The 20794-nt window shown below is 41.9% G+C and overlaps 2 protein-coding genes across 14 annotated transcripts in view; one reads left to right on the forward strand and one right to left on the reverse strand.

The window, feature by feature from the left end:
- The window catches only part of INTS8 (integrator complex subunit 8), a 106844-nt gene extending 98979 nt beyond the window's left edge, over positions 1-7865 (forward strand). For all 4 annotated transcript variants that reach the window (XM_056522451.1, XM_056522454.1, XM_056522453.1 and 1 more), the window contains exons 27-28: positions 4542-4585; positions 7578-7865. In XM_056522451.1, the coding sequence (XP_056378426.1) occupies positions 4542-4585; positions 7578-7694 (161 nt within the window). In that variant the 3' untranslated portion in view covers positions 7695-7865. The remainder of the gene's footprint in view (positions 1-4541; positions 4586-7577) is intronic.
- Positions 7866-10328: 2463 nt separating this feature from the next.
- Positions 10329-20794, reverse strand: part of CCNE2 (cyclin E2) — a 34824-nt gene continuing 24358 nt past the window's right edge. For all 10 annotated transcript variants that reach the window (XM_056522472.1, XM_056522465.1, XM_056522471.1 and 7 more), the window contains exons 3-12: positions 20615-20705; positions 20281-20340; positions 19560-19714; positions 18786-18921; positions 18417-18563; positions 17654-17749; positions 17438-17572; positions 16118-16229; positions 13868-14025; positions 10329-11809 (exon numbers count right to left, since the gene is read on the reverse strand). In XM_056522472.1, coding sequence (XP_056378447.1) covers positions 11705-11809; positions 13868-14025; positions 16118-16229; positions 17438-17572; positions 17654-17749; positions 18417-18563; positions 18786-18921; positions 19560-19714; positions 20281-20340; positions 20615-20705 — 1195 coding nt within the window. In that variant the 3' untranslated portion in view covers positions 10329-11704. The remainder of the gene's footprint in view (positions 11810-13867; positions 14026-16117; positions 16230-17437; positions 17573-17653; positions 17750-18416; positions 18564-18785; positions 18922-19559; positions 19715-20280; positions 20341-20614; positions 20706-20794) is intronic.

Here is a 20794-nt window from a genome sequence, read left to right on the forward strand (position 1 = left end):
GGTAATGATGTCACGAGCCTCCGCCCCACATCACCAGTCATCCGGCACAGAGTGAAGTTCGCTACGTGCACCGGATGTCTGGGGTGCCGCAGTCGAGATCGTAGGGGTCCCCTGCGGCTGGACTCCTGCGATCAGACATCTTATCCCATATCCTTTGGATAGAGGATAAGATGTCTAGGGGTGGAGTATCCCTTTAAATACCTCAACGTGTGAACGCAGCCTTTCACCTACCCATTCTGAAAAAGAAGGCGGAATCTGATTGTCCATATGACCCTTAGCAGTCAGGCGTTTGTTGTTTTTTTTTTGTTTTTTGAGGCCCCATGTGACTAAATGTGAAACAGCGAGAAGGTGATCTGTGACTGTGTACAGGATCTCTGCTGGAATCCAACACTGTAGTAAAATGTAAATCCATCAGAATTCAGGTGCTCTGCATTTCAATGTGTGGAGGGCAGGGCCGGGACAACACAAGAAGAGAGAGGACGAGCATTGTGTAGCTGTAGTGCAGTGTTTCCCAACCAGGGTGCCTCCAGCTGTTGCAAAACTACACCTCCCAGCATGCCCGGACAGCCTTTGGCTGTCCGGGCAGGCTGGGAGATGTAGTTTTGCAACAGCTGGAGGCACCCAGGTTGGGAAATACTGGTGTAATTGAAATAATCTCCAATAACAGATGTCAGAGCGGAGGATAATATGCTCTAGAGCAGTGGTCTCCAACCTGCGGACCTCCAGATGTTGCAAAACTACAACTCCCAGCATGCCCGGACAGCCGTTGGCTGTCCGGGCATGCTGGGAGTTGTAGTTTTGCAACATCTGGAGGTCCGCAGGTTGGAGACCACTGCTCTAGACTAGTTCTGTCTGCCTTTTACCGGACTATGAACAGATCCATATGTGAAACCATCTGCAAGAAACAGACCTAGGCCTGAGAGCCTAAGGCCGGGTTCACACCACGTTTTTTGCAATACATTTCCCGTATCAGGTTTTTGATTAAAAAAAAAAAACTGATTCCTCAAAACCTGACTAAACTGTATCAAAACGTGTGAACAAATTTCAGTCTGTATACGGTTTGAAAAAGGATGTCCGGTAGCATCCATTTTTTAAGAAAAAAAAAGGATCCATTTTTAACACTTCACTCCATTATGAATAAAGTTTCACTTGTTTGATAGAAATTCCAAGAAAAAAAACTGTGCAAAAGTCAAAACCCGTCTGGTGAAAACCGGATGGGACTGTACACACATACAGTTCTGTACGGTTCCCATTGCCTCCCAAAAAAAACAAGAAAAAAAACATACGTTTCAATACGGGTTTTTCACCACGTACAGTTTTGTGTACGGGGAAAAAACTGACAAAATGGACACAACCTGATGCATCTTTCGGCATACTGTTTTCATTGGAGAGTCAACGCATACAGTGTTTAATACTTCGCTGTACGGGTTTCAAATTGAAAACATATACAGGAACTATATTGCAAAAACGTGGCGTGAACTCAGCCTTAGCCACATTATATAATGCAGGGAAATAGCCATTACAAATTATTGGGGAGATTTATCAAAACCTGTCCAGAGGAGAAGTTGCCCAGTTGCCCCTAGCAACCAATCAGATCGCTGCTTTCATTTTGCAGAGGCCTTGTAAAAAAATGAAAAAAATGAAAACGAGCAAAGGCCTCTGTAAAGTGAAAGAAGCGATCTGATTGGTTGCTAGGGGCAACTGGGCAACTTCTCCTCTGGACAGGTTTTGATAAATCTTCCCCCTATATATTTATAGGGAATGAACACCAAAGTGTATTGGGATATGGAAGCATTGCTTTTAGGGAAGACTACAATCTGCTGTATAATACAAACGTAATACAGTATGTAAAAGGCCTGAGGGCATATAAATGTAGACATAACACCAAGCCCAGGCATTTTACCACCTTAGATGTTGCAGTCAAGAGCAACTGCAGAACCTTTTTAGGGAGGGATGGGGTTCCTACCTTGATTGGTTGTCATGGCAGCTGGGTTCCTCATGGCTTCAAATTCACCCTGTACAAGAGCAAGGCTTAAAGGGGTACTCCGATGGGGGGGGGGGGGGAAAGAGTTTTTCAAATCGACTGGTGCCAGAAAGTTATACAGATTTGTAAATTACTTCTATTTAATAATCTTAATCCTTCCAGTACTTATCAGCGGCAGTATGCTCCAGCAGAAGTTGTGTAGTTCTTTCCAGTCTGACCACAGTGCTCTCTGCTGACACCTCTGTCCGTGTCGGGAACTGTCCAGAGCAGGAGAGGTTTCCTATGGGGATTTGCTTCTAATCTAGACAGTTCCTGACATGGACAGAGGTGTCAGCAGAGGGCACTGTGGTCAGACTGAAATGAACTCCAGAAGGAAATGCAACTTCCTCTGTATTATACAGCAGCTGATAAGTACTGAAAGGATTAAGATTATTTTTTCAAATAGAAGTAATTTACAAAACTGTTTTGATCAGTCAGGGTGAGTGTGTCCAGACCCAAAGCAGTCATGAGAATGGGCCGGGAGAAGCGTGTTCTCTTCCGGCTGTGTCACATGACCTGGATGGGCTTGCAATGTAAGTCTATGGTGCCATCCAGGTATTGTAGACTCAGAGAAGCACCAAGCAGAGCGCTCCTCTCCCTATCTGCTTGTTCTCCTCGTCTGTCTGTCCCAACACTCCAGACCCTAACTGATGTAAAAAGTTAAACTTTTGACAATGTCCATAGGACATGTAAAAATTAAAGTACTTTTAAGGGTAGGGTCACACACAGCGCATAAGCAGCGCGTTTCCTGCTGCGTATTCTCGTATCAGCACACCCATGGCAGTACTGTGCGTGCAGTGAGGTTTGGAGGTGGGGCCAACCTGGGGTACACGACTCCGCCCCCATGTGACTTCACGCTCCCCCCTCAATGCAAGCCTATAGGAGGGGGCATGATGGCCGTCAAGCCCCCTCCCATAGGCTTGCATTAATGGGGTGGGGCGTGACGTCACAAGGGGGCAGAAGCGTGACGTCACGATACTCCGGCCCTGTGTTCGTGAGTCTTCAGACACGGAGCTATCGCCGCTCCATGCAGCTGAGATAGGTGGGTGCTGCATGAGAGACTACGGGGGTCCCCAGTGGCGGGACCCCTGCGATCAGATATCTTATCCCCTATCCTTTGGATAGGGGATAAGATGCCTTAGGGCCGGGGTACCCCTTTATCTGTGATGCATGGACCCGCCTCCGGGTAGCTGCCGCTGTCAGTGGGGCCTACTGCAAGTATATGTCAGGTTTCCAGTTTTGCAACAGCTGGGGGCACACTGTTTAAAGTCTTAGATCTATACCAGTGTATACACACACATGCTGTTTTTTTTTTTTTTGTCTCTATTAAAAAAAACAGATTTAATCGTATCCAATTTTATTAAACATTCTGGTGATTTGCTTATTCAGGTTCGGCTCATCCTTTGTTTCCCCTATGAGTTTTTCCGTTTGTCTGTTGGGTGTTATTAATGACTTAGCTTCGGGCTCTCATAGGCGCCTACTTATTTGGTTTCTGTTGTTCTGTGCTCGGAAAGTTCTGATTATGGCCTGGAAGGATACTTCCCCTCCCCCCATTACATGGTGGTTCAACTTAGGCTACATTCACACTGCTGGCGGTCTCCGGCAGGGTGAAGCCCGTTATTTTAGGATCGAGAAAAGCTGGAGAAAAAAATTAGTGCTTGCACCGTCTTTTTCATCCGAAAATAACAGCAGCTCTAGAATACAATGGGGTCCATCGGGACCCCTTATTTGCCGGTATGCAGTGTGAAAGGGGCCTTAGTTAACAAATATGTACTGGTGTACACTAGTCGCAAATGCCCCAAGAAATTTGACAAAGTCTGGATGCCCTGGAGAGTCGATAGGAGAGTCGTTTGTCCTCCCGGATTGAGTCGGTTCTCCTGGGTAGGTGGGTTGTCTTTATCCTGGTCAGGGAAGTGGGGATTACTCCAAGAATGTGTGCGCGCGCTGCGTCTCTGTTTAGTGTCTTGGTGTCAGCTGGGGGTGGACCTCCTCAGCTGTCTACTTCAATGGTGCCGTGCTACTTTACATTTGCATATGATTTGGGGAGGGTCTATCTTCAGCTGTATGTTATTTTGTTTCTGTATTGTGTTGCAAAAAACATAAAAGTAAATAAATACTTTAAAAAAAAATTCCACCTGCAGTGTAGCTTGGAATTGGTCTAGAATGAAGAAGAAACATTAAGGGCAGGGTCACATGGGCGCCAACTGCAGAATGAGCGCCTGGCGGTGACCGGTTAGCTCTTCGTGTCTTAGTTCCTGCTGTAGAAATCCACCGCTATTAGCATAGATCTACCAGACTGCAGCCGGAAGCTCCTTCTACAACTGCAAAAAAACTTTTAGGGCAGGGTCACATTCGAAGCGTATTTCATGCTGCAGATGTGACCCTGCCATAAAATGTTTATTTTTTAATGGCATAAATAATTTCCTGCATGCACCACATTCTGCCTCATCTTCACACTGAATGTATTAATATCTGTCCCTTTTTTGCAAAAATCTCTTGACTTTAACCACTTCCCCAGACTTGCATCATAAAAGAGGAGAAATTGATAGGCGACAAATAGCGGTGAGTGCTTTTCCTTCATATACTGTAATTTGTGGGTAGGTTTTAAAGGGGTACTCTGGCCCCAAGACGTCTTATCCCCTCTCCAAAGGATAGGGGAAATGATGTCTGATAGCGGGGGGGACCCTGCAATCTGTCACGCAGCACCCATCTGTCTCAGCTGCACGAAGCGATGATCCCTGAGTCCGAAGCCTCACAACCACGGGGCTGGAGTATTGTGATGTCAGGGGGTGGGACGTGACTTCACAAGGGGCGGAGTCATGAAATTGATAAGAAAACCGCAATTTTGATAATTTTGGAAGGTTTCGTTTTCATGCTGTACTTTTCTTTATTCTGTGGGTCAATATGATTAAAATGATACCCATGATTATACTTTTCTATTATGCCGCTTAAAAAAATCTAACTTTTTAACCAAATTATTGCGTTTAAAATCCCTCTATTTTGCCGACTTATAACTTTTTCATTTTTCCGTATAAGCGGCGGTATGAGGACTCATTTTTGGCACTGTGATCTGTAATTTTTTTAATCATTTGTATATATAAAAAACGTAATACATTTTTCAAATTTGGAATAAAAAAAAGCAGCAATTTGACTTTTATGTTTACGCCATTCACCGTACGGGATAATTAACATTATACATTATACGGATATTTATGCACGTGGCGATATCAAATGTGTTTTTATTTCTACATTTTTTTTGTTGGGGGGGGGGGGGGGGGGAACAGACAATTTACGTTTTTATTGGTGGAGGGAATTTTTCACTTTTGTTTTTACTTAATGGCTGACATCCGCACAATCGTGGATGTCGGCCATTACCGGCGGGTCCCTGGCTGCTATCAGCAGCCGGAACCTGCCGCTCCGATGCGTGCGGTTATGTATAGGACATAAATGTACTTCCTGGTGCGTTAGGTACTACCTCACCAGGACGTACATTTACGTCCTGTGTCGTTAAAGGGGTACTCCGGTGGAAAATTTATTTATTTTTTTTTTAAATCAACTGGTGCTAGAAAGTTAAACAGATTTGTAAGTGACTTCTATTAAAAACAATCAATCCTTCCAGCACTTAGCTGCTGTATACCACAGAGGAAGTTCTTTTCTTTTTGAATTTCCTTTCCAGTCTGACCACAGTGCTCTCTGATGACACCTCTGTCCATGCCAGGAACTGTCAAAAGCAGGAGAGGTTTTCTATGGGAAATTTCTCCTACTCTGGACAGTTCTTAAAATGGACAGAGGTGTCAGAGCACTGTGGTCAGACAAAAGGAAATTCAAAAAGAAAAGAATTTCCTGTGGATCTTACATTAGTTGATAAGTTATGGAAGGATTAAGATTTTTTTTTTTATTGAAGTCATTTATAAACCTGTTTTAACTTTCTGGCACCAGTTGGTTTAACCCCTTAAGGACCAGGCCCATTTTGGCCTTAAGGACTCAGACCAATTTTATTTTTGCATTTTCGTTTTTTCCTCCCCTCCTTCTAAAAATCATAACTCTTATATTTCCATCCACAGACCCTTTATAAGGGCTTGTTTTTTGCATCACCAATTGTACTTGTAATGACATCACTTATTTTACCATAAAATGTACAGCGCAACCAAATAAATATTTGTGGGGGAAATTGAAAACCGCAATTTAACAAATTTTGGAAGTTTTTTTTTTCCACGCTGTACACTTTCCAGTAAAAATGACATGTTTTCTTTATTCTGTGGGTCAATACGATTAAAATGATACCTATGATTATATTCTTTTCTATAATTGTACCGTATAAAAAAAAAATCTCAAACTATTTTAACAAAATTAGTATGTTTGAAATTGCCCTATTTTGACTCCCTATAACTTTCAAATTTTTCCGTATATGGGGCGATATGAGGGCTCATTTTTTGGAGTTTATCAGTATCACTTTTGCTTAGGTTTTACTTTTAAAGTTTTTTTTTTTTTAATAAAAGGTGAAAAAAGCAGCAATTTGACTTTTTATACGTTTACGCCGTTCACCATACGGGATGATTAACAATATATTTTAATAGTTCAGACTTTTACGCATGCGCTGATACCAAGTGTTAATTTTTTTTACACTTTTTTGGGGGTAAAATAGGAAAAACGGATGTTTAACTTTATTGGGGGAGGGGATTTTAATTTTTTTATTTATTTATTTTTACACTTTTTATGTCCCCATAGGGGACTATTCATTGCAATCAGTTGATTGCTAATACTGTGCAGTGCAGTGCTATGTATAGGACACAGCACTGCTCAGTATTATCGGTTATCTTCTGCTCTGGTCTGCTCGATCTCAGACCAGAGCAGAAGACCCCGGGAGACGGCCGTAGGCAGGTTAGGGGACCTCCGGCCGCCATGCTGGATGATCGGATCCTCACGGCAGTGCCGCAGGCGATCCGACCAAAGTACCGGAATGCCGCAGATGCCGTGATCTGTATTGATCACGGCATCGGAGGGGTTAATGGCAGACATCCACGCGATCGCAGATGTTTGCCATTAACTGCGGGTCCCTGGCTGCTGATAGCAGCCGGGACATACCAGGCATGACGCGAGCACCGCTCGCGATCATGTCGGCGCGTAAATTTAAGTCATGGTGTGTTAAGTACCAAGTCACCATGACTTACATTTACGTCCATTGTCGTTAAGGGGTTAAAAAATTTTTACTGGAGTACCCCTTTAACACCATTTACCTACGACATGTGACCTCATGAATTACAATATAGGGCCATACTACAGAGGCACACAGGGACTGTGTATTTTAAATGAATATTGTACTAGCAAATATCCCTGTACAGTAGAGTTTACCAACCAGGGTGCCTCCAGCTGTTGCCAAACTACAACTCCCAGCATGCCTGGACAGCCGTAGGCTGTCCAGGCATGCTGGGAGTTGTAGTTTTGCAACAGCTGGAGGTACCCTGGTTGGGAAAACACTACCAGCTACGTGTCATTAAAGCTAAGATCTTTATATATGTACATGCATATAAATGGTGTATTCTCTCCCCCATAGATAAAAGCCATAGGGCAACCTGAGCTCAATTCCAGTAACCCCGAGGAGGTCCTGCAGCTGGCCGCCCAGAGGCGCAAGAAGTCTTTTCTCCAAGCAATGGGAAAGCTGTACTTCTGAGTCTGTAAATAACTTTTTGGTCCGAAACGACATAAATAGCAACTGTTTTATTTTATACATATTTACACACTTTTTTTGTACAGACATCTGATGGAAAATATACAAATTCATAACGTATTTACAAGTGTACATGTTATTCCCAGAAGACAGTGGTGCGAGAACAGGATATATATATATATATATATATATATATATATATATATATATAGATCCCTGTGCTCTGGACACGAGTTTAACATAGAAGATACTAGCAGCATCACTGAAAGGCACCACATGTACGGAATGGATAGATTAAAAAGGTATTTAGAATACCAGCACCCAGTTTATTTCAGAACATTTGAGCGTCATGTTCATAAGCTTCAGAAAACCTATAGGCTGTTCGGTCCCCTGAACCTATATAGTCAGCGATGACAGTTCTGTAAAGTATAGGAGAGAATGTATATAGTTCATCCAATGTATCTTTGTACATAGAACTTAACCTGTTAAATACCAAGAAAACCTTGTGCAGGTAAAAAATCTGCAGCAGAATACATTACTGGATCAAAAAGGGGGGGGGTACAAATTTCATATGCTGTAGCAATAGGCAGTGCCGCAGATTTTACAACTGCAATGTAGGTAAAAAAAAAAGTTATGGATTTCAGCCTTTTCTATGCCTGAGAATTGCGCTGTAGACTCAGTTTCCCTTATCGGGCTATATATGTTCCTACACTTAGACCCCTTTCACACTACAGGTATCATCCTGTAAAAAAACACCTCAGTTATTACTCCTGGCAAAGTCCTGAAAACAGCCATCAAAATATCCCATTCTCGTCCGTTTTTTTTACTAATGTCCGGTATTTTTTGCCGGCACAAAAGACTGTACATGCACAAATTTTTGATACGGCAAAAAAAAAAAAGGGAAAAACTGGATGTTAAAATTTTGAAAAAAATTTTCTCAAAGGATTGTCATCAGTTATTACATCAGTTTTTTTTTTTCTTCGTCAGTTGTTGTAAAATAATGGTAGTAAAAAAGCAGGATGATACCTATAGTGTGAAAGGGGCCTTACAGGGGTACTCTAGTTTAGGAAAAATGGATCCAAAGGATAGGGGATAAGTGTCTGATCTCTGGTGACCCTCCCACATTGTACTCTGGTTCTCCACATGCATGGGGTCGGCATCCATACATCTCTATGGGAGAGGTGAAGCGTTGTACCTGGTGTATCTCCAGCTCTCCCACTCTCCCATAGAGATGTATGGAGGGCCGGGGGGGGTTTCAACCACCACTTCCATGCGGTGGTCACCACAGCTCAGTGTATGAGATCAGGGATGCCACACAAAGCGCCGGATGTCCCAGCGCTCAGACACTTATCCCCTATCCTAAACCGGACTACTTAAAAGCGCAACTCTGATCACGTTTTAGGGCACGTTCCCACTTGGCATATACGCAACGTATTTCACGCTGTGCAAAATCTACAGCAGCAGCAGGAAATACACTGCGTATCCCTCGCTCACCATACACTCAAGGCTTTCCGGTGGCAGCCGTGTGGGTGCAGTAAATTTGGGAGGTGAGGCAGTGTGTCGGCGTGACTGATGCGTGACTCTGCCTCCAAAATGTACTGCACACACAGGGCTGCTGCCAGGAAGCCTTGAGTGCATGGTATGCGAGGGATATGCAGCGTATTTCCTGCTGCTGCTGATTTTGTGCGGCATGAAATACGCTGAGAATACGCCAAGTGTGAACGTACCCTTAACGGGGTACTCCCATGGAATTTTTTTATTTTTTTTAAATCAACTGGTGCCAGAAAGTTAAACAGATTTGTGAATTACTTCTATTTAAAAAAAAATCCTTCCAGTACGTATTAGCTGCTGAATACTACAGAGGAAATGGTTTTCTTTTTGGAACACAGTGCTCTCTGGACAGTTCTTAAAATGGACAGATGTCAGCAGAGTAGAAGAAAATCCCCAAAGCAAACATATGCTGCTCTAGACAGTTCCTAAAATGGACCGATGTCAGCAGAGAGCTCTGTTCCAAAAAGAAAACCATTTCCTCTGTAGTATTCAGCATCTAATAAGTACTGGAAGGATTAAGATTTTTTTAATAGAAGTAATTTACAAATCTGTTTAACTTTCTGGCACCGGTCGATTAAAAAAAAAAAAAAAAAAAAAAAAAAAGTTTTCCACCGGAGTACCCCTTTAAAGGACAGATATCAGTTTCTATCTCCTGGCAACATCTTAGCCAGAGACTAAAGCAATCAGGATAGAGATTTCCTAGAGTCCCGTGCAAATTGAGACTTCTGGTAAATCTGTATCCTGATCCCTGTAGTCTCAGGCTAGGAAATAGGTCGGAAAATTAAAGGTCTGTTCACATTGAGGAATTTTAATCTGTGGATCAGAAATGATCCAGAACAATCGACCACAAGTATAAGCGTTGTCTCAGAGTGAATCCAGTGTGAGTTGTCAAACCCAAGTTGTTTAGTCTTGTAAAAGTTGTCCTGCTGCCCCAGAGATGTCTGCAGCGAGGCAGGCCGGAGTCTCTGGGGCAGTATTTCCCAAGCAGGGTGCCTCCAGCTGTTGCAAAACTACAACTCCCAGCATGCCCGGACAGCCGAAGGCTGTCCGGGCATGCTGGGAGTTGTAGTTTTGCAACAGCTGGAGGCACCCTGCTTGGGAAACCCTGCTTTGGGGAATAGCAACACTCAAGTGAAAACTTTTCCAAGACTGACTTTTCCCTAGGCCTCAGTGACAAACTGTAGATTCGACTCTACTGCAGACAAACGCCTTCACTACCGGACTTTTTTTTTTTTTTTATTACAATTACTATGGTTACATTAACATTGTTTAAAATGGTTTATTCCATAGTGTTTTACATACACTACTGAAGAAACAGAAATATATTGGTTCACAAGTAAGAACCATCTTAGGGTTTGTTCACAAGAGGCAGATTTGCTGCTACTATACAGTACACTTAGAGAAACACTGCACCAAATCTGCCACATGAGCTCATATCATGCTTTAGGGAACAGGCACTATAATTATGCAACATCGTACATAATGTACAATTAACAAACACCATATAACATCACAGCGGAGTCCTGGGAAGCTGCACGTTTCAAGTTCGCAGCAAACACTGTTGTGGAATTGCACCACACATTTCATAAATCAGTAAAATCCAGATCCATGAGAAACATGGAATTTTGTGCATATTTGTAGGTCCCCGACATAACTTTTTAAAATTGTTCATGGACCCAGCCTCATAGCAGAGAAAAAGTTGTTTCAGTAAAAAAGCTGCAATCGAATTCTTCAATAAAGTAGGTGGCACCACTATTCTGGTAATAGCGCGACACAAGGACAAGTCACCCACAGCGCGGTGGACTACGGCAAATTCTCCTGATACTAATAGATGTAGGAGAAGGTTACATAAAGTCCACTCGAATATAAAACAGAATATGGTGACAATTGGTATAGTCCCATTTTTTAGCATCTCCTGCCCACAGCTGAGTACATCATAAAATCCATCTAAAGAAATAAATACTAGAAAAGTGACTGAATTTCCTAGAAGAAGCGTTTCCTGGCAGCTCATGGCAAAGAAAAAATAAAATAATAAAAATAATCCAGTACCCGAGGGAGGAGGGGGGGGGGGGTCCACTTTAAGTTCAGGATCCAAATGCAAAAGTGAAGTGTGAACATTGTGTCGTGAGGCTAGAAATTATGTTCGACAGGATCTAAAAGGCCAAAAGGTTTTGCCAAATTCCTCCTAAGCTGGCAGCACATTGGTGCCAATAAGGTCAGTCTAAAACTAGTCACTATGGTAACAGCAGAGTGCCTGCGCAGACATTTTACCTCCACCTTCCTATACCAGATGGTACGGAGCCAATAAATTAAGTGAGTGAACTATATACAGGAGCACTTGGGCAGGAGAGTAAGTTCTTCTCCAGTCAGGACGACTCTTCCAGCTTCAGTGCACACGGCGAAGGCTTCACACGAGCCGCCACATGGACCCAATGCGTAAACCGTCCACAGAATTCTTCCAGTTAAAAAGGAGTCTTCTCCGTACTCTTGGGAGGAGTTAAGATCCCACTAACACCCACAGGGGACAGTCCTGATAGGAACGCGGCAGGCTGGACTTTGACATTATCCTGCGGGAACACAAAAAAAGTCAACATGTAAATATATAGAGAGGATAACTATAAATTAGGGATCGACCGATCATCAGTTTGGCCGATATTCACGATTTTGGACATTATGGGTATCAGCAATTACCTTGCCGATATGCCGACAATGCCCCCCCATCCCCGGTTTTATAATGACCTGTTCCTGGGGTCCGCGCTACTTCTGGCTCCTGCGGCGTCCTGCGCTGCGCAATGACGAGTGATGTCCTCAACGCGGCGTCACAGTCAGTGCGCACAGCGACAGCTCAGGACGCCGCTGGAGCCAGAAGTAGCACAGACCCAGGCAACAGGTAATTATAAAACCGGGGATGGGGGAGGCAATGGGGCAGCGGCGGTTGTGGTTGGACTAGGGAGGACCCCAGGACAGGAAGGGGGAGAGAATCTGGTGGCGGTGGTCTCTGGCCCCGCAAAAGCCGCTGCAGTATAAGTATAAGTTATCGGCTATGGACCTGAAAGGTCACAGATTATCGGTATCGGCCCTAAAGAAAAATATATATGTCGATCCCTACTATAAACCAGTGGTCTCAAACTGTGGCCCTCCAGATGTTGCAAAGCTTCAACTCCCGGCATGCCCGGACATGCATAGACAGCCATTGGCTGCAGCTAACTGCTGCCGGGCATATTGGGAGATGAAGTTTTGCAACATTTGGAGGGCCACCAGTTTGAAACACCTGATGTAGAGGGAATTGTAAAAAAAAAAAAAAATCTATATATTATATATATAATTTTTTTTTTTTTTTTTTTTTATAAATCAACTGGTGCCAGAAAATTAAACAGATTTGTAAATGACTTCTATTAAGAAAATCTTAATCTTTCCAGTACTTTTAGCAGCTGTATGCTACAGCGGAAATTATTTTCTTTATGAATTTCTCTTTTGTCTTGTCCACAGTGCTCTCTGCTGACACCTGATGCCCGTATCAGGATTTGTCCAGAGCAGGAGAAAATCCCCATAGCAAACCTATGCTGCTCTGGACAGTTCCTGACATGGACAGAGGTGTCAGCAGAGAGCACTGTGGACAAGACAAAAGAAATTCAAAAAGAAAAGAATTTCCTCTGTAGCATACAGCTGCTATCAAGAACTGGAAGGGTAAAGCTTTTTTAATAGAAGTAATTTACAAATCTGTTTAACTTTCTGGCACCAATTGATTTAAAAAATTTATAAAAATTTCCAGAGTTTCTCTTTAATGCTGCATCTATACAACCAAATTATATAAATTTACAATATCCTATCCCTTATACACAATTTGTCAATAACTAAAAAGATGAGCAAATCTACAGTTCATACAGTGCAGCAATTGTTTGGAGAAGTCAGATGTTAGGACTGTATCCAGTTCCTAGAAGACAGTGAGAGACCTTAGTGCAGTTTTCCCCCCCAACCAGGGTGCCTCCAGCTGTGGCCTAACTACAACCCCCAACATGCTGGGAGTTTTAGTTTGGCCACAGCTGGAGGCACCCTGGTTGGGGGAAAAACTGCCTTAGTGTGTCATATGACTTATGTGCTACATTTTTTACATCTGTATAAATCTTGTAATATGCAAGATTCATTATATTTGCTTCGCTCATCTTTATTAATGACAAAGCCCTCATATGGAAATATACCTGATTCCAAGTATTTGCAGGATCAGACTCTTTTACAGTAATAGACGTTGACATTAATAAACCTACTAGTGTTTTGATAGACGACCAAAGTTATTTTGACCACAATGACCTGTAGGCGATAACCTTCAACTAGAGTTGAGCGAACTTACAGTAAATTGGCTCGTAGCGAACCTCGCAGCTCGGCTGTTGATTACTTTAGTCTGCGTAAATTAGTTCAGCTTTCCAAGAGCTCCAGTTGCCTGGAAAAGGTGGATACAGACCTAGGAGACCTAAGACTGTCATCCCAGACTTTTCCAGGCACCCGGAGCCCTTGGAAAGCTGAACTAATTTACGCAGACTAAAGTAATCAACAGCCGAGCTGCGAGGCAATTTACTGTGAGTTCGCTCAACTCTACCTTCAACAAAAAGAAGGGCCTGTACACATACCAGCATGTCGAGGTAGTTTGTGTGAGTCTGGATATTGTGACGACCTTCTTCCGCAACCTTCTTAAAACTTTTTAGCTTCGGCGGAGGATTTCTTTGTACAACTCTGAGGAAAGGCGCCATCCACTGGACACATTCTGAGATGCTCTCCCACTCCAGACCTGTTAATTAGAAAATGTATAAACTGTCTCAATGCAGTTCACTGTCACAGGAATAGAGCTTCAGCAGCCAATGATAAAATTCTAATTTGAGGCCTCCCAAACATTAACCCCTTAAGGACCGGGGGGTTTTCAGTTTTTGCATTTTCGTTTTTTGCTCTTTGCCTTTAAAAAAATCATAACTTTCAATTTTGCACCTAAAAATCCATATGGCTTATTTTTTGCGCCACCAATTCTACTTTGTAATGACGTCAGTCATTTTGCCCAAAAATCTACGGTGAAACGGGGAAAAAAAAATTGTGCGACAAAATTGGGAAAAAAAAGGCTGTTTAGTAACTTTTGGGGGCTTCCGTTTCTACGTAGTACATTTTTCGGTAAAAATGACACCTTATCTTTATTCTGTAGGTCCATACGATTAAAATGATACCCTACTTATATAGGTTTGATTTTGTCGGACTTCTGGAAAAAATCATAACTACATGCAGGAAAATTAATACGTTTAAAATTGTCATCTTCTGACCCCTATAACTTTATTTTTCCGTGTATGGGGCGGTATGAGGGCTCATTTTTTGCGCCGTGATCTGATGTTTTTAACGGTACCATTTTTGCATTGATATTGATCGCTTTTTATTCATTTTTAAATGATATAAAAAGTGACCAAAAATGCACTATTTTGAACTTTGGAATTTTTTTGCGATGACGCCATTGACCGAGCGGTTTAATTAATATTTTTATAATTCGGACATTTCCGCACGCGGTGATACCACATATGTTTTTTTTTATTTACACTTTTTTATTGGAAAAGGGGGGTGATTCAAACTTTTAATAGGGGAGGAGTTAAATGATCTTTATTCACTTTTTTTTTTGCAGTGTTATAGGTCCCATAGGGACCTATAACACTGCACACACTGATCTCCTATGCTGATCACTGGTTTCTCATAAGAAACCAGTGATCAACGATTCTGCCGCATGACTGGTCATGCCTGGATCTCAGGCACTGAGCAGTCATTCGGCGATCGGACAGCAAGGAGGCAGGTAGGGGCCCTCCCGCTGTCCTGTCAGCTGTTCGGGATGCCGCGATTAGCCGCGGCTATCCCGAACAGCCAGACTGAGCTAGCCGGCCACTTTCGGTTTCACTTTTAGAGGCGGGTCCCGGCTTCACTGACGCCGGGCCCACCGTGATATGACGCGGGGTTACTGTGTAACCCCGCGTTATATCAGGAGAGCAGGACCAAGGACGTACCGGTACGTCCTTGGTCCTTAAGGAGTTAAAAAGGGGTATTCCAGGATCTTTTTTTATTTGACTGTTACAGGGGCTGTAAAGTTAGTGTAGTTCATAATATAGTGTCTGTAGCCAGGTCAGAAAACACTGGTCTATTGAAGGGAACACTGGTGTGTTTCAATGGGTGGGTTGACTCACAAGGAATTATGGGACTTGTAGTTGGAGGTAGAGAACTCCAACAGGAACTAGCTAGTTCACAAAAAGCTAGCCACAGTGTTATGGTAATCTCACAACATAGCCATTTAGCCCCAAGACAAGCGCAGATCCTTCCTAAGCATGTCCATTACTGTCTGCCAGGTACGTACTAAAATCACCTTATGGTGGAGAACCCCTTTAAAGGGGTATTCCAGGATTTTTTTTTTATTTGACTATGCTACAGGGGCTGTAAAGTTAGTGTAGTTCATAATATAGTGTCTGTACCTGTGTGTGACGGTTTTCTCACAATTATTCTGGGATTATCGCCCCAATATTTATTTTTTGACCACATACAAAATTACTCATGTCTCGGGATTTCCCAGATTGCAGTGCATCGAGATCTGACATCACTAGTCAAGTGATCAGAGGGAGTCTGTCCTGCTTCAATTTAGCAGCAGCTGTAGGCCCCCGGATTAGAAAACACTGTTTCAATGGGTTGAGTGGCTGATGTGTGGGAGGAAGGAAAGTGACCTCAAACTTTCAAGCATAGAACTGTGGGATGTGTAGTTTGGAGAACTAAATCCAACAGGAAATACCCAGTTCTGGTAGGCAAGTACTAAAATCACCTTATGGTGGATAATCCCTTTAAGACTTAAGTGTACAATTTTTTTTTCTTACCTGTAGCTTTGGTGACTACGGCCATTGAAGTATAGTGGTATAAAGCTGCAGCTGCCAAAATCCTGTACTGAAAATCCAGTGAGGTAATGTGTAGAATGCATAAGTCTAGTAGCTGTTGAAAAAAAAATTTGGGTTAACATGGGTGCGTCTGAGAAGTGATCTGGGAGCTTTATAGATCAGAAACAATAGGACAACCCCTCCAATCATCACAGTATAACATGATCCCATCCTGGAACTACAAGTTGTAGGGGGATTCCCACCCTGTACATTCATAGTATTATAAGTTATATAAAGGCTAAGCGGGTGTCACCTGTAAAACAAGCATTCGCTAAGGATTGACACTACCATATGCCGTCACCATCATCACGATGACACAGGCTGTTAGTGTTGCACGTACAGACAATCCTGGTGCTCTTTTTGAATTCAAAGGGCTTACTATATTAGCTGCAGGGGGAAGGCCCCCATTCTGATCATGCAGGGGTCACAGGGTCCTTTAATAAGGACCTAGGGTGTCAGACGTCCTTCGGGTCTATTCACGTGGCAGAATTTCAATTTGCGAAATTCCGCCTCAAATTAAAGCCCATAGACTTCTGAATTTCCGCTTGCGGAATCGGAATCCATAGAAGTGTGAATGGGAGTGCGGAATCCATAGAAGTCTATGGGCTTTAATTTGAGGCGGAATTCCGCAAGTGTGAACAGACTAGGGAGCAACAGATATTGATTTTTAGGGCCGATAATGTTAACTTTATCGGTATAAGTTATCGGCTATTCCCAGACATCCCTGTGCCCCCCCAACAGAAGCCTCTGCAGATCAATGATTTAAAGCGGGGGCTTTAAAAATCAATGACCTGCAGTGGCTTTTGCGGGGCCAGAGACCGCCACCCGCTTCTCTCCCCCGCCTGTCCTGATGTCCTCCCTAGTTCAACCACCACCGCCGTTGCCCCATTGCCTCCCCCATCCCCAGTTTTATAATTACCTGTTCCCGGGGTCCGCGCTACTTCTGGCTCCGGCGGCGTCCTGTGCTGTCACGGTGCGCACGGACTGTGATGTCGGGTTGAGGACATCACTCGTCATTATGCAGAAGCCAGAAGTAGCGCGGACCCGTGAACAGGTAATTATAAAACCGGGGATGGGGGAGGCAATAGGGCAGCGGTGGTGTCGGGCTGGCGGGGCATTATCCGCAAGGTAATTGCCGATACCGATAATGTAAAAAATAGTGAATATCGGCCAAACCAATAATCAGTCGATCCCTAGAAGAGACCCTTCGGAAACTCTTTTGCAGGTCTTATGTATAAAGCCCCATGTTAATGTTCTACTTACTTGAGCTATCTGAATAAACTGATCCTGGGAATACTGAGGTAATAGTAGTTTGGGATTGTCTTTAAGAGAAGAGACTTGAAGGAAGAGATTTAACCAAGCAATTGCAGTCACCGGACTTAGCTCCCATTTCAAAGCCTAAAATAAATAAATGACAAAAATGTAAACAAAGCAGAAAATACAATAATCAACATTGAGCAAGCAGGAATAAGAACTTACCTTAAGTATTATTAATTCCATTTCTAGAATATCATCCTCACTGCAGGCACCGTCTGTGACATATGCAAACTCATGAAGCTTAGGGGGATAGATTTCCTGTAGCAAGAAGAAAATAAATATAAATACAAAATAAAAAATCTAATATAAAAAGCCATTAACCGGGTTTTCTAAGATGGATTTAAATAAAATGGGACAAGGGTATAAGCCTGCTGGAGCTGTCAAATACTAAATGCACTTTGCCGAAGCCAGTGCCTCCTGTCTGTCCCCCTGATGAAGCTACAGCCAGACTGCAACCAAGGAGGCTGAAGAAGGTTCAGGAGAACAAAAAAAAGGCGAACCATAGCTGCGGCACTGGACTTGGCAAAGTAAGTAATTCTGTATTTTTACACCTCTAGTAGGCTGTATCTTATCCATCTTGGGAAAAACCCTTCAAATAAATAAAAAGGTAAATTACCCACAAATTATAAATCTATAAGAAAAAATATATATATACATTATATGTACACACACACACACACGTGTTAAATAAAAGCTACATTTTTGTTAATATATAAAAGCAATAACTTTTATAAATCTATAAATTTAAAATATAATAAATCAATTAATATATAAATGATATATAGCAAGTTGTATAATATAATGTGTATATATTTTATAAGTATATTAATATTAAATGTAAATAAATATAAATTTAAATATTACACCTAAAAGGAATCATTTAACAAATTAATATATTAATAATAAAAGAAAGAAAAATAAATACCTCCAATTTGGATGCAATGAACAGGGAGGTGACTCCTATAAGTTGAAGCATACTTTTGTTGACAGATATTTGCGTCAACATAAATCTGTCGAAGAAGTCTTGAGCGAGGTAGAAGGTTTCCCTGTGCAGACTATAAACTTCTGACACCTGAAAAAGGATTGGGCAAAATAAAGCTACAGCCATTTATAAACACTACACTTTATAATAAATCAGAGACAGAGACATATTTTATATATATATATATATATATATATATATATATATATATATATATATATATATATATATATATATATATATATATAAATAAACACACACGTTGCTCTTATCTTGGGCAATAGCGTTAATGTAATAAAGTGTGAGACTTACCTCTAGGAGCCAGTCCAACAAAATGGAGCGCATGTTGGGATTAAGAAAGGAGTGGCATTGTAACATGCGACTGGAGTGAACGTATTTGGACTCTTTACTCAACATTTTCAGCCAGACATCTTTTGAACTTCCCCAACTAGGAAAAAAAATAAAAAATTCTTAAAATGTTTATATATATATATATATATATATATATATATATATATATATATATATATATATATATATATATATATATATATATATATATATATATATATATATATATATATATATATATATATATATATATATATATATATATATGCTATAATATACGTATCAGGTACATTCAGAGTCAATACCAGTGTTTCCCAACCAGGGTGCCTCCAGATGTTGCAAAACTACAACTCCCATCCTTTGGGAGCCTTGCTGGGAGTTGTAGTTTTGCAAAATCTGGAGGCACCCTGGTTGGGAAACACTGGTATTGACTCTAATATATGTATCAGGTACATTCAGAGTCAATGCCAGTGTTTCCCAACCAGGGCACCTCAAAGTGTTGCAAAACTACAACTCCCAGCATGCCTGGACAGCCAAAGGCTGTCCAGGCATGCTGGGAGTTGTAGTTTTGCAACACTTTGAGGCACCCTGGTTGGGAAACACTGATTTATACTGAGATGCCAGCAAAGCTTTGCTGTTTTCCTATGAGGTTTATGTCTGTACCTGTGCAGGACAGGTTTAGGTGGATGAAAGCATCGCATGTACAACATGAAGCAGAGTCACCGAGGACCTTACCTGAGGTCTGGTAAAGGAGAAGGACTGATGAAGAGATTCTGGAACCGGTACCGAGTAAACTTTGATACGTCTGGTATGACCGGAACGTCCTTCTGTGGTGTCTCAATAAGAATACAAGGAGTCGCCCCTCCAGCTGTTATCTGTGACCAGCAGGCCTGCACAAAGCAAGAGTGTGCATTTCAGCATTGTATACAAAGACAACTGATAAAGACAATCCGCAGGAAACCACACACAAAACTTTAGGCTGGAATTACACAAGATGTTATTAATTTTTTTTTGCTTAATAAGTGAATATTAAAATAAGAGTGGAAGAATCAATCTGTAAGGTTGAGTTTACACTGTGAAGTCTCCGGTCAGAATTACCGCTGTAGATCCAGCAGGTGGCGCTAGGACCGCATCGCAGTCCCCATAGACAGCAATGCATTTCTGAGCAGATGTGCTCACAACCAGGGTGCCTCCAGCTGTTGTAAATCTACAACTGCCAGCATGCACGGGACAGCCTTCGGCTGTCCCGGGCATGCTGGCAGTTGCAGTTTCGCAACACTGTGTCAGAATATGTGTTTTCAGCTACAGATATTATATATAAAAAAAAAAAAATAATTATAAATATAGAAAAATTATATTATATTATATATATATATATATATATATATATATATATATATATATATATATATATGTATTTTTTTTATTAATTTGTAAAAGGTGTTTGCAAACTTACCTGGATCTCATAGTTGTGTCTTTTAGTGTCCCATTGACCATCATGTGAAGGCTTCACTTCCTGTGTTGAAATAAAAGACATCCTATTGTCAGCTACATCTTCCACAACATAACAAAGATGCATGAAAAGCATAGATTATAAATCCAATTTGCCTATAGCCTTCCTATCAGACGTCTCACACCGATGTAATGAGCAGTATGCAGTCTCCCGTGTGGTTCACTGCAGCCTTTATCCAACTAGAGTAGATCACATGCCCAGATCCCCTGGTCTAGAAGTGGAGGCCCATGCGCCAAATAAAAATAGGTTTACGGCAGAACATTCACGAATTCCTCACCTCGACTTTTCTTTTCCTTGTAGCAACTGCAACTGTGGACGGACATTCGTTTTCTGCATCGTCTTTTCCATGTTTTGCTTGTAGACGACCACTGCAAGTAACAGAAGACATTGAGCAAATACAAGACAGTATGACCATAGTCTACCGATGTGCGGCACAGTCCTGCCATACACAAAGTAT

The sequence above is a fragment of the Hyla sarda genome, chromosome 5 (genome assembly GCF_029499605.1).
Source record: "Hyla sarda isolate aHylSar1 chromosome 5, aHylSar1.hap1, whole genome shotgun sequence".
NCBI classification, from domain to species: domain Eukaryota; kingdom Metazoa; phylum Chordata; class Amphibia; order Anura; family Hylidae; genus Hyla; species Hyla sarda.